The sequence below is a fragment of the Leopardus geoffroyi genome, chromosome A1 (assembly GCF_018350155.1).
Source record: "Leopardus geoffroyi isolate Oge1 chromosome A1, O.geoffroyi_Oge1_pat1.0, whole genome shotgun sequence".
Taxonomy (NCBI): Eukaryota; Metazoa; Chordata; class Mammalia; order Carnivora; family Felidae; genus Leopardus; species Leopardus geoffroyi.
Window position 1 is genome coordinate 227,868,189 of NC_059326.1, and position 15,781 is coordinate 227,883,969.

The 15,781-nt window shown below is 47.8% G+C and overlaps 1 protein-coding gene across 7 annotated transcripts in view; it reads right to left on the reverse strand.

Annotated features, from left to right (window-relative positions):
- TRIO (trio Rho guanine nucleotide exchange factor) overlaps nucleotides 1–15,781 on the reverse strand; it is a 365,052-nt gene that overhangs the window by 133,365 nt on the left and 215,906 nt on the right. For all 7 annotated transcript variants that reach the window (XR_006702484.1, XM_045441785.1, XM_045441792.1 and 4 more), the window contains exons 12-19: nucleotides 15,188–15,357; nucleotides 14,113–14,287; nucleotides 9,622–9,817; nucleotides 8,658–8,824; nucleotides 6,298–6,417; nucleotides 4,390–4,581; nucleotides 3,761–3,910; nucleotides 10–124 (exon numbers count right to left, since the gene is read on the reverse strand). Coding sequence is in view for 6 of the 7 variants with exons in the window: in XM_045441785.1 (XP_045297741.1) it covers nucleotides 10–124; nucleotides 3,761–3,910; nucleotides 4,390–4,581; nucleotides 6,298–6,417; nucleotides 8,658–8,824; nucleotides 9,622–9,817; nucleotides 14,113–14,287; nucleotides 15,188–15,357 (1,285 nt within the window). In the remaining variant the exon portion in view is untranslated. The remainder of the gene's footprint in view (nucleotides 1–9; nucleotides 125–3,760; nucleotides 3,911–4,389; nucleotides 4,582–6,297; nucleotides 6,418–8,657; nucleotides 8,825–9,621; nucleotides 9,818–14,112; nucleotides 14,288–15,187; nucleotides 15,358–15,781) is intronic.

Here is a 15,781-nt window from a genome sequence, read left to right on the forward strand (position 1 = left end):
TGTACTCACTTTTTACTTGTTGTTCAGGAGCTTTGATGTGGGTCACCATTCCTGGCATGTTCACACTATTCCTGTGCAGGTACTTCAGGAAGACATCTGCATTCCTTCTAGCAAGTGTGCAAGCCTAAGAAGTACAGGGAGAGCAACGTGGTGTTAATTGGACTCATACAAACATGTATTTTGAATACATACGGGTGACAACAGCATGTAGCTCTAGCATACACCTTTACCTAAAACGTTGTCAAGCCAACCTGTGCTTTGGAGGGTACACAGGTTAAGTCCTATTTCAATTAAAAACAACAACAAGAACAACTGTGTCTCTGAGCCCTTGCTCTGATGAAACCAGCTGCCACGTTGAGCGCTGTCCTATGGACAGGTGCACACAGCAGGAGGCTGAGAGGGACCGCTGGCCTGTCCAGCCTCCAGCTGACCACAGCCCCTGGCCAGCACCTCAATAGTAGCCTGGGGAGAAACCTGGAGGCAGAGCACCCAGCTAAGCTGTGCCTGGATTTCTGGAAAGGGCAGACAGCATTTTCAGCTTCCTGAGTCATTCAGTCTCTATCTCCCCAACCCCCCCCCCCCCACACACACACACAGGAGAGTAGCCACGGGCAACATGTTAATGAATGAGAGCAGACACATTTAGCTCTCAGGTCTGAGTCTGCCAACCCCTATTTTAAGCCATCGAGTTTTGGGGTGGCTTGTTTCGTGGCATTACTGTCACAGATAACGGACATTCCATCTTTAGAAACCAAATAAGTAATCTCATTAATGTATTTAAAAAAAAAAAACAAGAGGAAAAAAAATCCTTAATTATATTTGAATTGGAAATCCCTTACACATTTCCTGTCTCAGATCTGGAATTAATCCTTCTTCAGGGAGCTCTGTCTCCTTGCGTGTGGTACATGGTATATAGACCACAAATGGGACTGTATACTGAGGAGTTCATTTTTTTCTGGTCGGTCACTGTTTCTAGGCCTTTCTAGTGGGTGGAGCTAGGACACTTTTTAATTAACCTAAGACTCTATCATGGGTCTCTCCAGATAAGCCTGTAATCAGCTGCCGTAACTAAACAGTGAGGAGGCTGCAGAAGACAACCAGGGTAATGTCAGAAGGACATCAGGGCCCTTCTGAATGGAAGGAGCACCCACGAATGGGACAAGTTGAATATAAAAAAGATAAATGACTGCAATTGATTAAAACACACCAAATATATTACAATCCATGAAGATAGTAAGAAAATTAAATCATATGTAGAGGTTGTTAGGGTAACAGCTCATTATCCCGAAAATGATAAACAAATGGAAAGAATCAGGCACTTCTGCCTGTTCTGGACAAACTCTACTTGAAAGTAACCGAACAGCTAAGAAGGGAAGAATTCTAGCTAATCAAGGCAGAAATAATGATGGAGTATTACCAGTTTTGCGACTCCTTGTGAAACATGATCACCACAGGGCACTAAAGCCACTGGGTGAAAGGCAGACGTGGAAGGCACGTGACAGGTGAATGGGACCCCCTACATCTCAAGCACTGACGACTCCCCCGATCACACGGATAGAAGGAGCAGCAGGCCTCCTGGGCCTCCTGATATGACGCCATGGAAAGTACGCGTGGGGAGAACACCTGTGCCAGGTAAGCGGACCGCATGCACACACACACACACGCAAACCTGGATCCGACTGAAACTCTCGACATAACAAACTCAGAGGATCCAGGGCGCTAAAGGACCGCGTGGGATGCAAGCATGGAAATCCAGAGTGAGAGAAATAGCACAGTAGGAGTGATTCACTTCTTCAATAAATACTAATAAAAGGAGGTGCTGTTTAGATCGAAGGAGATTTAAGAGACATACCAATAAAATCAATGCGTGGACCCTGTTTAGAATCCTGATTAAAACTACATATAAAAGACGTTTATGGATCGATCAGAGATATTTGAACACTGTTGGATTTTGTATAAAATAAGAGATACTGTTAATTTTTAGGACAGGATAATGGTGTTGTGGTTATGTTTTTGAAAGGCAGAATTTAAAAAAAATTTTTTAAATATTATTCATTATTGAGAGACAGAAAGACACAGAGCATTAGCAGGGGAGGGATAGAGAGAGAGGGAGACAGAATCCGAAGCAGGCTCCAGGCTGTCAGCACAGAGCCTGAGGCAGGGCTCGAACTCACAAACTTCGAGATCATGATCTGAGCCGAAGTAGGTCGCTTAACCAACTGAGCCACCCAGGTGCCCCAAAAGGCAGAATTTTAAAAAATGTATTTGAGAGAATGTGCACACACAGGAGGGACAGGGAGGGAGAGAAGAATTCGAAGCAGGTGCCATGCTAAGTATTATAAAATAGTAATATTAGCAGGGCTTTATTCCACAAACCGTGAGATCATGACCTGAGCTGAAATCAAGAGTTGGACACTCAACCGACTTGAGCCACCCAGGCACCCCAGAAAGGCTGAATTTAATATTTAGTTATATGCTGAAGTAATTACAAATAAAAGGATATAATATCTAGAATTTAAAGTAACCCAGTGAAGGTGGGCATATGCCCACGTGCTGATAATTACTGACACTGGCTGACAGGGACACAGAAGTCTGGTATTGGTTCTATTTTGTATGCTCCTTAAACTTCCATAATGAAAAATTTAAAGATCCCTAACATCCAAACACTACTGAATCCCAGTTGAATGCAGAAATCTGAACAGGCCTGTGATTATTTTTGTTTTAAATTTTTTCTAAGTATCTTTCTTAATTAACTAAATAGTATTCAATTTTGTTTTATTCTGAATGGATTCCAGAGAAAGACAAATTACGATGATTCCACGTCCAAACATCCTCACGGTGGTGGGTGTTTCATACACGGGCTTTCAGGTCCTGTGGCAAATGGTTAAAAAAACAAGCCCGAGGAAGCCACGACTGTTTTCCCAACTTCGGCCGCCGAAAAAGAGAGTCATGTGAGGGAAGCTCAAAAAAAGTTCCCAGATAGAATTTTCAAAGAGCTACAATCTGTTCTCCCAGACCAGACAGTAACTCTGTCAGGACAGAGGATCACCTTCAGGATGGAGACAGAAATTATTAAATGTAACAGGAAACAGTGTGAGAGGCGTCAGAACACTGAAGCTATGACAAAACTAAACTCGGTAAGGCCGCAATGAAAAGCAAACACCATGCCTACTTTTCATGGGGCTGAGTGGCAGCCGGCCGAGTCTCAGGAGATCTTTTCCAGAGTGAAAGACCATATCATAAAGACACAGAAGTGCTGGCAAACAGTTTGAGCACTTTTCAGAACTTCTGGGTGACTGAAGTACGAACGAACACACGCACACACGACAAAAGCGGCTAGAAAAAAGTCCTCAATTAAAGCTGCTCACAGTTAAAACTTCAAGCCTGGATTACGGGCTTAAATGTTTTGCGGGAAACACTTCCTGAACAAGTATTAGTAACTAATCCTGGAAATCACAAAGGGTGTTCCCGCCCCTTATCCACTGTACAGTGGGTTCAGTCTTTATTCCTAAAAAAGGCTGAATTTCCAAAGGAAGATTATTTTAAGGTACAGGCATTCTTGTCTCACCAAATCAATCTCTTTCTGTGTTCAACACCAACCAAACTGCACTCTGCACACAGGGGCTCCCCTGGAAAGCGAAGGCGGCCTGCACACCCAGCACATGAGGACACGTGTGGTTCTCTGAGAGTCCAGGCGAGCCCCCTCGTGTCTGTGTGCCCTGTGCAGGGACGCAGCAGCACCCCGGAGGCCACTCCGTACCTTCAGGAACGCTTCCTTTTGCTCCAGATGCTTGCTGATCATTGGGGTGACGTGGTCTGTCTCGGAGTTGGGGCCCAGTTTGTCGGCCCCTCCACACCAGTCCTCTTCTCTCTTGTACTCCTGCTCCAGGCTCTCGAGGACGCTGCAGACCTGTGAGCAGAAAGCCGCAGGCTCAGAGGGGCCACTCGGCATCTGACGCCACAGATGGCATCTTTGGGAAGTGTGGTCAGTCATGCTCTGGGGATAAAAGTGCTGGCCTGGGGACCAAGACCTTCGGAAGGCACTGTGGGCCCCACCTCAGGTGAGGACAAACGCAGGGCCAAAGTAGGCAGGCCTTTCAGAACGAGAACAAAATAAAAACGGAATTTCCGGTCTCTCTCTGGTGTTTCAGGCTATGGATCTAAAGGAGAGGAAAGCGGATGTCTTCTTCTCGGGTCCTTTCCAACCTAGTCCTCTTGGATTCCTAGGGGAAGCAAGGATCATTCTACTTCTAGAATGCTTTTCTCTGCTTGAAGTTGAGTTCACTGGCTCGATAATGACTGACGAGTTAATGACTGAGCTATCCAACAAAACTAAGCTCCACGCAGAATGCCGGTGAGGAGCCCAAGGACTAGAGCGGCCCTCCTCACCTGCTCTGAGGTTTTGTAGAAGGCGACAGATGCGTTCACCAGCTTGAGGCGGTCTTCCATCTTGAGCATGAGCTGTTGCCAGTGAGACGCCACTTTCTCGGCACAGTCCCTGATCATGTCCATGTCATAGTGATTGGCCTGCAGCATGGCCTCCGCCTTCTGCTGCACCTGCAGCGCACTCTGATGTGTCTTCTAAGGAAAGAGAAAGGACAGGGAACACTTGTGTGACGGGGGCATCACGCATTTATTTACCAGGGAGGCTGTGGTCCCTCCGCTCCGCTTTCTTTGATCCAAACAACTTCAGCGAATGCTCATTAGGACACTTCTGAAAACACAGCACACGGTTCAGTTAAAAACAACAAAGTGTTCATGCCCAGCAACAACCGTGTTTATACTTAAATTACCTAATGAAGGATGAAATGCACTAAGACATTGCAGAATGGGTCTCAGTTGTGGGTTCTCAGCTTGAGAAATAGCAGGAAAAAAACCTTAATAGCCAATATTCTAAGAAAGCTGTTGAAATGTTCCCAATTTATTCTTCCTATTCATCCTTCTTACAATAGCAGCCAGAGGCCAATGAACACACGGACAAAAAGGTGGCCACAGTGAGTGCATTTTTACCTTAAACTGTGTACTTGAGTAAAGTTTTCAAGAACTATTGACTTTAAAAAAGAGAGAGAGAGAGAAACATAATTAAAAGCTAAGAATGAACCAACTGTGCTCTCTGGAGGTTCATGCCATATTAAAATATCAACATAACATCACAAATCCGGTAGAATTCCTGCTTGTGTGTGCTCCTAGAAGATTCCACAAGATGCTGACAGGCCAGGTTCTCCCACTGACGAACCAGAGTGCTGCACAGGGTAGCAGTCAGGGGGGTAGAGGGGTCCATGGGTCTGTGACATGAACTGGTTTTTTTTGTTTTTTGTTTTGTTTTGTTTTGTTTTAGACAACAGCAAAATTTTACAGATTGCCTGAAAAGGCACAAAATGATCCCATGAAAGACCATATACAATATGGCCCTGTCCTTCACTCAGACACGATGACATGTGTTAGCAGTTATTAGAAATCACTAGGCACAGTGTACAATTCTCAAAAGATGCCCAAACTCTGGGCTTCAGGAAGCGTTAACACAGGTCTGTTGACACTGAGTAGTTGAAAGTTAAGTTAGTCTCGAGAATAAATTACCGCTATTTTCTGTAGCCTTCTTCTCTGGCTATGTATGCAACCAGAGCAGGAAACAAGTTTTCTGCAAGCAAATGCTCTTTTTCCCTTGAGTTGACCTTGAGACCACCTATCACAATGAACTCCCCCCTTTCCCCTAAACTCTACAAATAATTAATCCATATGCTGTGAGAGTGAATTGTAAATGGACCTGGAACTGGGCCAAGCCATTCTGCTTAAGTCCCAGCCTGGCACCGACCCCCATCAAGGTGAGAAACACTGCTTTTCATCAGGGTCAGAGAGTTCTGTGCGCAGTATTGTTTATGGATAACCGTGAATTTGTGATTTGCACTTGGTCTGGGTAAGCTGCCCACAGTGCTCTGTTTGGTCAGGGATGTGCTTAAGAGACCAGCAAAACAGAACACCCCTCAAGCCCAGACCCTGGCATGGGTTCTCGGGTGCCAAGTGTTCCTGACAGAGGGCGGTGCATCTTGCCGGGACCCTCAAGGCGGGAGGACAGGGGGAGCCACCAGGCGTTCTGGGGTGGCGCCATGAGGTCCCCGAGCTGGCACACGCATCGTCCCCTTCATTATAGTCACCTGCCCGTTTGCTTCCCTGAAGGAAACTGTAGAGCATCAGCGCTGTCACTTAGGGTCCTGCTGAACCCCGTCTGGCTCAGGCTCAGTCCCCCGCGAGGGAGCGTACATGCATGTCCTGAGGCGGGCGGCGGGCCAGTGTCCCTACCTCGATGGCGTGCTGGAACTGCTCGTGCTCCCTCTGCAGCTGCTCTGCCTCCTGCAAGGAGCTGGCTGTGATGAGTCCGGCATTCAGCATCGACTCTCCGTTGCGGATCCAGCCCAGCACCTGAAATACGACACGGGGACCTCCAAGCCTCTGCCCTCCCCTGGGGGCCCCCCTGCAGGCCAGCCGGGACACGAGCCAAGTGAGCAAGGAGGTCTGGCTGCTCCCATCAGCTGGGAAACATGGGTTTCCTTATGGTCCCACCTGCCAACAGCCTGATGTCCTTCTAAGGTATCTGATCAGAAGTGCCATGTTTTAAGATTAATTCTTAAAATTAATTATGCTTTCAAATGGGAGCTGAAAAGGCAGAGCGTCCAGCAGATGGTTACTGTTAGTCCACAGGTCAAAACGGATTAAGAATCACCTATCAGATCTACGGCCACAAATAATTCTCTGATAATCAAGGGAAGTATTTTTCATTCCTTTTATCCTTATTAACATTCAAAATTAGCAAACTGCTTGGTAAGGAAACTACGTTACCTCACCAACGTATTTTCTAATTTAACGTCAGCATTAAATGGCCCACTAACCAGAGAATGAATTCAGAGGTGCTGTAACACCCAGGGTCAAAGCACAGGATCCCCAGCTGTGGAGGGTCATTCTGGTAGTTATTTGTGGCAAAGACCACTTACTGCCCACCCTACAGCTGGCTTTCCTCATCTCCTTTACTCAGAAAACTTAGACTTTGGGGGGTGGGGTGGCCTTAGACTAAAACTGCTTCCCAGCCCCTACATGCAGCTTCATCGCGGCTAGGAACATTCTGTAGCACCTCCCACTACTGACATCACTGAAGCAGCCTCGGGGCAGCCGTGTGAACACATTTCTTTTAGATACAAGTACTGCTTCTTCCCTGTTATGCTCTGCCCTTCCTGCTGCCTGGGAAGGGGACAGGGGAGCTGGGCCTACAAGAGCCATGTGGCAACCCATCGCCAGCATGTCTGCCTAACCTACCACACGGCTGCTAAATGAACACCAGCCATCGACCACATCCTGCCCTGTTATGTAGAGAATATTTATAGGCAAATGCAATTCCTAGTGGATAGTCTAGTCCTTTATTTCTTACACACACGGTTTTGTTTTTAGCAAGAGGGACACTTTATTAACTGGTCTTTATTGTTTTTTAAGTTTTGGGGGGCCCGGAGGGGCCTGGGGGGCTCAGTCGGCTCCATATCCGACTCCTGATTTTGGCTCAGGTCATGATCTCACGGTTTGTGAGTTTGAGCCCTGTGCCCGGCTCTGTGCTGACATTGCAGAGCCTGCTTGGGATTCTCTGTCCCCTTCCCTCTCTGCCCCTTCCCCACTTGCATTAGCTCCCTCTCTCTCAAAATCAATAAATAAACTTAAAAAAAATAAAGTTTTATGTAACTAATCTGCACCCAACATGGGGCTCAAACTCATGACCCTGAGATCAAAAGTCACATGCTCTTCTGACCGAGCCAGCCAGGCACCCCTATGAACTGGTCTTTAAAAGGCAGGTCACGATACTTTATCTCATCACATGGGGCACCGACAGGTGCTCTTTTAGTTTTCCACTTTGACAGCACACCTGCTTCAGTGTGAGTGCCACCCACATACACACCGCAAACTGCTAACACTCCAGAGGCACCTGACCCCCTCCGTTCGACCTAATACATGCTTTTCTGAGCCTCCATCAGAATCTCGGAAGGCCATACCTTCCTTGCCAGGAAGGCGGTATCAGGAGGGGTTTCTCTGCTCATGAGATAAAATGTCATGTACATGCTGAATGGAGGTACGTATAGAATCCCAATGGCTATGAGCCGAAAACAATCTTTCAAATACTCCATTTTTATTTTGCCATGCTATCTGAGACATGGCAGTGCAGCATGCTGGTAACAGAAGAAGTCTCCAGCCCTGCATAAGCTGTGATACCAGCCTATTTGGCAGAAAAATCATATCGTTATTTAGCCTGAGAAGCTATGTGCTCAGAGTTTCAAGCAAGAGATTACCAGTAACAAAACAAGCCAAATGGATGTTAATTTCGAGTGCTACGTCTGCTGGGCTGGAAGCCTTCTCCACTACAGAGTCAACACACAGCTGTCCGGGCGGTGGCTCAACACTTACTCATGAACTAGGGCTGCCCTGGGGGAGTGTGTCACATCATGTGTGAGAACAACGCTTACACACGAGATAGGGCTGTACTGGGGGTGGGTATGTTACATCATGTGTCAGAACAGCTGTGTCCGGAACAGGGACAGTCTCCCCAATTTCCGGGTGGTCACACACCGAGTGCCCACGCACGGGGGCCCGCTGTGGTCTGGCTCCGCACGCAGCGCTCTGTTTACCTGCTTCACCTCGGCCTGCAGGTGGCGAAGTTGCACACACTGTTCCAGGTGCTTCCGATGCTGCTCAGCCGCGACATCCAGCTCCTGCTGCTTCTCGTGAAGGAACTCCAGCAAGTCCTGGACCCGGGTGGCCATGTCTACGTCTCTGTCGCAAAGCAGCTCCACGCCTGTGGACATGAAGGGAGAGCCGAGAGCTCGGTGGGCACATCGACCCATTCTTCAGCCGTGTGACGGACGCCGTGCTTTCGAATAATCTGCTGGTCAGGCCAAGTTCAAGGAAGGCGTGACCAACACAGGAGTGTTTGTTTCTGTGTGCCTCCAAGCACACGAGGGGGTCTCAAACAACCCATCTGCTGTGTTCCAAAGCAAAATACAACGCACGGCTAATCAAACCAAACCCATTTCGGGTCAATCTTTCCACAGTGGTTAAGTGGTGACATGTGCCTCACTCTTATAAGCGAGCGAACTTTGGCTTGCTTTTGTCGTGTATCACTGCACACCCAGTTTACTCTTTAGGAAGCATCTGATTTGTGTAAAATGAGTGATGTAGTATGCAGGTTGTTGCTAAGTTTCAAACACTACACATTTCTGTCTACATTTTTGAGCCTATAGTGACATCTGCTGGTAAAATATAAACTAAGAAAAAAATAAAGAATGTGAAAAATTTGTTGGAGATTCACATTTCATTCATGGACAATTAGCGTTCATGCTACCTGAAATGACAAGCCAAGAGTATTAAGGGCTAAGTACACTAATCATAATGTCACAGGTGATCACATGTGAACACAAAACAGCCAAAACGTTCCTTTCGAAGAGCAGGTACCTAGAACATCTACGTCACAGGGGCTGACCATGCTTTGCAGCCATCGCACATCACACATCACACACACACACACACACACACACACACACACACACACGATAAAAACCCCACAAGTGACACAGACCGAAATGCACTCCTTACCAGAGGCCTGCACTTCGTTGACATACTGCAGAAGGTCCTGCCCTTGGTGGATGACATCGAAGGTTAAGTTATTCATGGTCAGAGCTTTGTCTGCGTGGTGCTGCAGGCGCTGTTCCGCTATTGTGAGATCTTCTGTGTCAAAGTCGTTCATTTGCTGAGAAAGCTCATCATTCCAAGACTCAAGGTCTGAGATGATCTGACAGAGGAGAGCGTCTCCTTAGGACCGAGACTTAGAAAATAACGAACATGTGCTGCGACCCCTCACTGCGCCAAGTAAGGAAGAAAGGAATGTGACCGGGTCCCGGGGACATGGAAGCCAGCTGTTGGGGCTTCCATGGGCCACAGATAGGACAGTTAGACACAAAAACCTACCACAACTGAACAAAGTTTATCAAACATACAAAAACACATTAGCCCCTAATGGTACTTTTAAAAAAAAGAAGAGTTAAAAAGCCTAAAATTAAATGAAAAACTTTTTTCCCCTTCATGTTTGTTTATTTATGTATTTATGTATTTATTTATTGAGACAGAGAGAGAGAGAGAGATATCACGAGCAGGACAGGGGCAGAAAGTATCCCAAGCAGGCTCTGTGCTGTCAGTGCAGAGACCAACGTGGGGGTTGAACTCATGAACCGTGAGATCATGACCTGAGCCAAAATCAAGAGTCAGAAGCTTAAGCGACTGAGCCACCCAGGCACCCCACATGAAAAACTCTTCTGATTAGAGGTTGACAGGAGACCAATCTTCATCCTAAAATTGGTAATTAAAAAATTGTTTAAGCCTATAACAATGAAGAAAGGTTATCCTTTATAGATAAATCTAGTTATTAAATGCAGAAATAATAAAATTAGAAAGTTTGTTCTAATTATTTTTTTAATTCTAGTGAAATAGCTGTTCAGACAATGATCATTGAGCAGTTAACTGTAATGGAAAGAAAGAGGGGACCCAGCGGGAGGGTCAGGCTGCCCCATCCTCATCCCGCAGACCAACCTCTGCGCCCCACAGAAGTGGGGCCAGACAGGACCAACCTCTGACAGGAGAAGCTGTGGGTCCTGTGGAGCATCTGGCACAGAAATAGACCTGGAATCTCAATCAGGTCTTTACATCTAAATTCCAAGTTTATAAGGAGCACCAGGGAAAGAAAACTAGTTAAACAGAAGAAATCACTAAGCGAATGCAGAACGTGGGACCTGGTTTCTTCAGCTGACGCAGTTATTTCCACAAGTCATGGCAAGAGGAAAAGAAGGCTAGCTGAAGAGACGATTCTGGACAGAAAGGCTAAGTATCCTATGTGGGCACAGTGCCCACATGCCCAGTAGGGGCCACCTGTAGAGGGTCCAAGAGAAGCAGGGTCCTTGAGAGCAAGAACTCTGGTGGGGGAGGAGGGTGCGACTCTGGTTATATAAGAAAAGGTCTTACTTTGGAGAGATACTTAAGAGTCTTTAGGAGTGAAATGATAAGCGGACAAAGCTTTTCTCTCAACTACTACAGCACAACAATAACAAAAGAAGGGGGATTTGCAGCAGGGAACACACAATCCTGCTACATTTGGGAGACAGGCACATGGGCATTCACTGTACGATCCTTGCAACTTTGGTGCAGGTTTGAAAACTTTTGTAATACGCTTTAAAAAATTAAGATGAGAAGTTACAGAATCCAGAAAGGAAGAAAAAAACTTCTTGTGAAAGAATACCGTATGACACACTTCACTGGAATAACATTCCCCATGGGTCCCGATTTACTTTATCCAGAAGAGCAGTAACCACATGAGTTTGAAAATCTGAGGAATGTGAGAGAGTTGACACAGAACCCAGCGAGGAGATAAAAGGTAATAAAAACCGAAGGCTTCCCCAAATGCCTCTGGCACAAATCTTCCAGGCTTGCTCTTTCATTAGAGAGGTCTGCATACAGTATATGCATTTACGTTAATTTATAAAATTGATAAATTCAAATAATGTTAAATTACACATAAGCCACAAAGCCACTGAGGGGACGTATTTTTAACAAGGAAGGAGATGACCATACCTTTAATCTTTACCTCTAAGGGGAATCTTCTTTCTTAACGTTTGTTTTTTGACACTGAGGCAGGAGAGACTTGGGTGTGGTGGTGAGGTACAGACTTAGCGCTAACGTCTCATGGAGACAGCGATAGGGCTCAGACAGCACTCAAGCAGCGGACAGTAAATAAAGATGGATGTGCTAGAACCAGCAGGATTTGAAAACGCTCACCAAGCTTCAAGAAACCCCAGCGATGGCCATGATCAAAAGATCATCAGGAGAAATCCTGCCCAAGGCTTACAGTCACAGTTTGTCAATCACACATGTGAAGACAAGAAATTGGTGGCAGAAACAAAGCTCAAGAAAGTGGAAATGACTTTTGAATACCAATTCTGGAGAAACAACTTGTGTTACTTCTCTTCCTAATGGTACATATAACTGTGTTCCATAAACAAACTGTCACAGGACGCTGTAGGAATGACTCCGTTGTTTCCAGAGCAATCGAGCAGGTTTTCCCTGGAAATAGGAAGAGGCTGAAACAGGAACATTCTCAGCGCAGAAAACCTAGATCCGGGGCGCCTGGAGGGTTCAGTCGGACGAGCATCCAACTTCAGTTCAGGTATGATCTCAACGGTTCGTGGGTTTGAGCCCTGCATCGGGTTCTGTGCTGTCAGTGTGGAGCCCACTTTGGCTACTCTGCCCCCTCCCCCACTCGCACTCTCTCTCAAAAATAAATAAACATTTAAAAAACAATTGGCCAAGGAATAGATAAGTTTCTACCATAAAGATAACTCCTCACATGTGCAGTCAGATGGAGCATTTTCCCAGATAAGGGAGGAAATCCCAGCTGAAGTCCTAACTGCTCAGGTTTTCATGTTTTAGGATTACTCCAGAGAAAAGAGGCTCTTAGGCTGTGACATTTTAAAAAGCTTTTAAACTACACTGTAGCTGGCCTGTGACTGCACTGTGGGTTTAATTTCCTTAGCTCAGGAAAGCACTTACCCCTGGCCTGGCACACTGGCTTTATTAAGGCCACTTGGAACTTTGTAGCTTTGGTGTGGAGAAAATGTAGGTTTCTGGTTTCTGAACTACATATTAAAACACTAGTTTGTTGATAATGGAAATACAATTAAATTTTTTCCCTTTAAAGTAGCAATAATACAGATGAAGCCAAGAGATTTTTTTTTTTTTGAAATATCAACATGTCTTGAAGAGAAACTTCAAATAATGCCTGTTTCCAAACTGAAACTATTCAACAAGCAGCTAAGTTTACAAAAGCAATTCATCTGAAGTAGAGATCAGAGAGGAAAACAGCCATGCTGGGTCTTCTGTTCATACCGCCAGCAACCTGGAAGCTGGACTGCAGGCCCAGGCCGTGGGCAGGTCCTTAAAGAGCTGAGGACAGCGTGCCTTTTCCCTACCTGGCTTCATGTGTCTCTAAACATCAAGACCGAGAGCAGATTTTACCAGACAATGTGCATAGGGTTTAATTCCTCTCTTGTCACGAACCAGAAATGATGATAAGAACAGCCGAGAAGGCCTTTCTTTAATGAAAACACTGAGGGAAGTTTAGACAAGTGGCCAACCAAGGCCCCCCCGAGAGGCCTCGCACAGGGCCTGGCCTGGTCCTTGTACCACGCGCAGAGCTGGGCCTACAGACAGGCCCAAGAGACGCAGGCAAAGCCCACTTCAGCAGAGCGTCCTCCCCTCAGCCGAGGTAAGTGAAGCAGTCTACACAAGGCCCCACCGTCCCTCTGCCCCAGTGGATTTAGGGTCTGGGTCTGCATGCCCTCGAGGCCCTTGCGCGGGCAGGGCATGCCCTCCAGACTGCCTGGGCAACGTGCTCCACCAGCCGCGTGAAGCTGACAGGCACCGGGAGACTGGCCTCATTTGGGCCAAGTGAGTTTTGGTTCCTTCATTCGTGTTTCACAGACAGATTCGGCATCATCCAATTATACTTACTTGGGCTTGCAGTTCATCAGGTTCAAAACTCAGATCTTCCCTGGCACATTAAGAAACGGCCTTTTGTTGAAGTAAAAGGAAAGAAACTCACAGATAAGGGGCAATTTGTAGGCAAGGATGAAAGATCACCTGCGCACACTCCTTGGAAAAGACTGGATTTCCTGCTCTCTGCAAATGCTATCACCACTGATGAGCCTTATTCTTGCTCCTGGTGGAGGCAGGCAGGGGCAGGGGGCAGGGGGCAGGGAGGGGAGGGACAGAAAGAACAGGGGAGAGTGGCGGCCTCAAGTGTGTGCCTCAGACAAGGGGAGGGCTGCGTGGGACCCAGCCCCGGGCCCAACAGGCCAGGACGCAGCCAGACGGGCTCGGCTGCACTCACACAGGCTGTGCTCCGTCCTGCTGTACGGTGAGGCTTCCAGCACAGCCCCCTCGGCTCGCAGGGCAAGACGCAAGCCTTCCTTCCTCTGTCCTGCCCCGAATGCAGGGGGAGAAGATGCCGGAACTGGCGGGGGACGAGGAGGGGGCACTCACATCGATGGCATCCCTCTCGAACACGCGCAGCTGCAGGAAGAGCTCCAGCTTGATCTTGCGCTCCTGGAAGAGCTCCTCCATCTGGGCCTGGGCCTCGTCCAGCTGCTGCAGCACCGTCTCGATGTGGCTGATGGAGCTGTTGTGGGGGGTCTTGTTGCTGGAAATGGCAGAGTCCCTGCGGAAGGGAGAGGGGATGGGGCGGCATGAGAAAGTCTCCCATCGTCAGACACCGGATCCGGCCGCGCAGACTTCAGGGGGAGGAAGGCCGGCAGGAAGCAACAACATTGGGCTTCCTCCTGCGAGCCAGCCGCCAGGTCTGTGGCCACACCGAAGACTGTCCCCCGCACCGCCCACCGTCCCCCTGCAAAGCAGCCTAGTAGCTCCAGAAAGTGACTTCCGAAGCACTTCACTGTAGCCACTCTTCTCCTTAGGTAGAGAGAACAGAATCCACGATCCCTGCTTGCTAAAACGGTGGAGTCCCATCAGGAACAAGGGGTTAAACTCTAATGCAATCAATCAGGCCTTTATTGAGTTCCTTTTGCCTGACTCGCGGCAAAGTGAGCATCGCGCGAAGTTAGCAGTAATGATTTGAGAAGCTGTCCTCGAAGGATCCAATAAAGGAAGTCTGCTTCCAGCCCCCGCAGAGCAGGGAGGAAAGTGACACCTGGGGCCTGGTCTCCCCCAGCCTCTGCTCCCGCGACAGGGATGCCCACCATCCTCTGGGGACACAGGTCACTCAGGGTCTGAAGGACACAGTTCTGGGAGGTTTAAATCAGCCCGGCTTGTAAGGAAGTTTCAATAGTTACTAGGTAGCTGTTAACAGGACATATTAATAAAAGCCGAGTTCTGGGAAAGTTTATCAGTCAATGCCATGATGAGAAAAATCATTGAGTTAAAAAAAAAAAAAAACAACCAGTCAGAGAGGGAAAAAAACAAAAAAGAGAAAGAAAGAGAGGTTACTGTCCTCTGTATGCAGACATGTTATTTGCTCCCCACCTAGCAGGACAGGGAATTACAGCTCATTGTTCCCTGGCTGGCTCCAGGGGATGCGGACGGGAGGAGGGGACCGGCCCACCTCAGCTGCTGTATGAGGTCCTCCCCTTCCTTGATCACGTTCACCGTCACTTGCAGGGTCGTCTGCTGCTGCTGGCCAAAGCGCTTGATGAGGTCCTGCACGGCCTCCACCGACTCGGCATACACGTCATCCAGAAGCTCCTTCTGCAGCTCCTCCAGCCACGTCCACAGCTGCGGAAGGACAGGGCGCAGTGAGCCCCCCTCCCCGGAGAGGCCCCCTCCCCGAGTGACCCCGCTGGGAGGCAAGCGAGGCGGCCGGCTCCCAGGGACGGGAAGGGGGCAGGGGCACGGCCCGAACGGCCCCGGCCCCCCCCAAAAATCAGCGGGCCACCACCGCCTGGTGAAAACACACAGGCACAGAGCCGGAGGGGACTGTCACAAAAGCAAAGAGAGGAAAGGGAAGGGAAGTCAGTCTTTCCGATCCTTCCTGGGCTCAGTCCGAGAGTCAGAGGAATAGGAGAGACACCCCCTCCACCAACCAAAACATCTGCTAAGCATAACGCATTCTTCCACACATCCTCTGACTCTTGTTTAGCAGATGGATAGTTTTATTTTATTTTTATCAAGGGCACTACTACAATCCATTATTAATAAT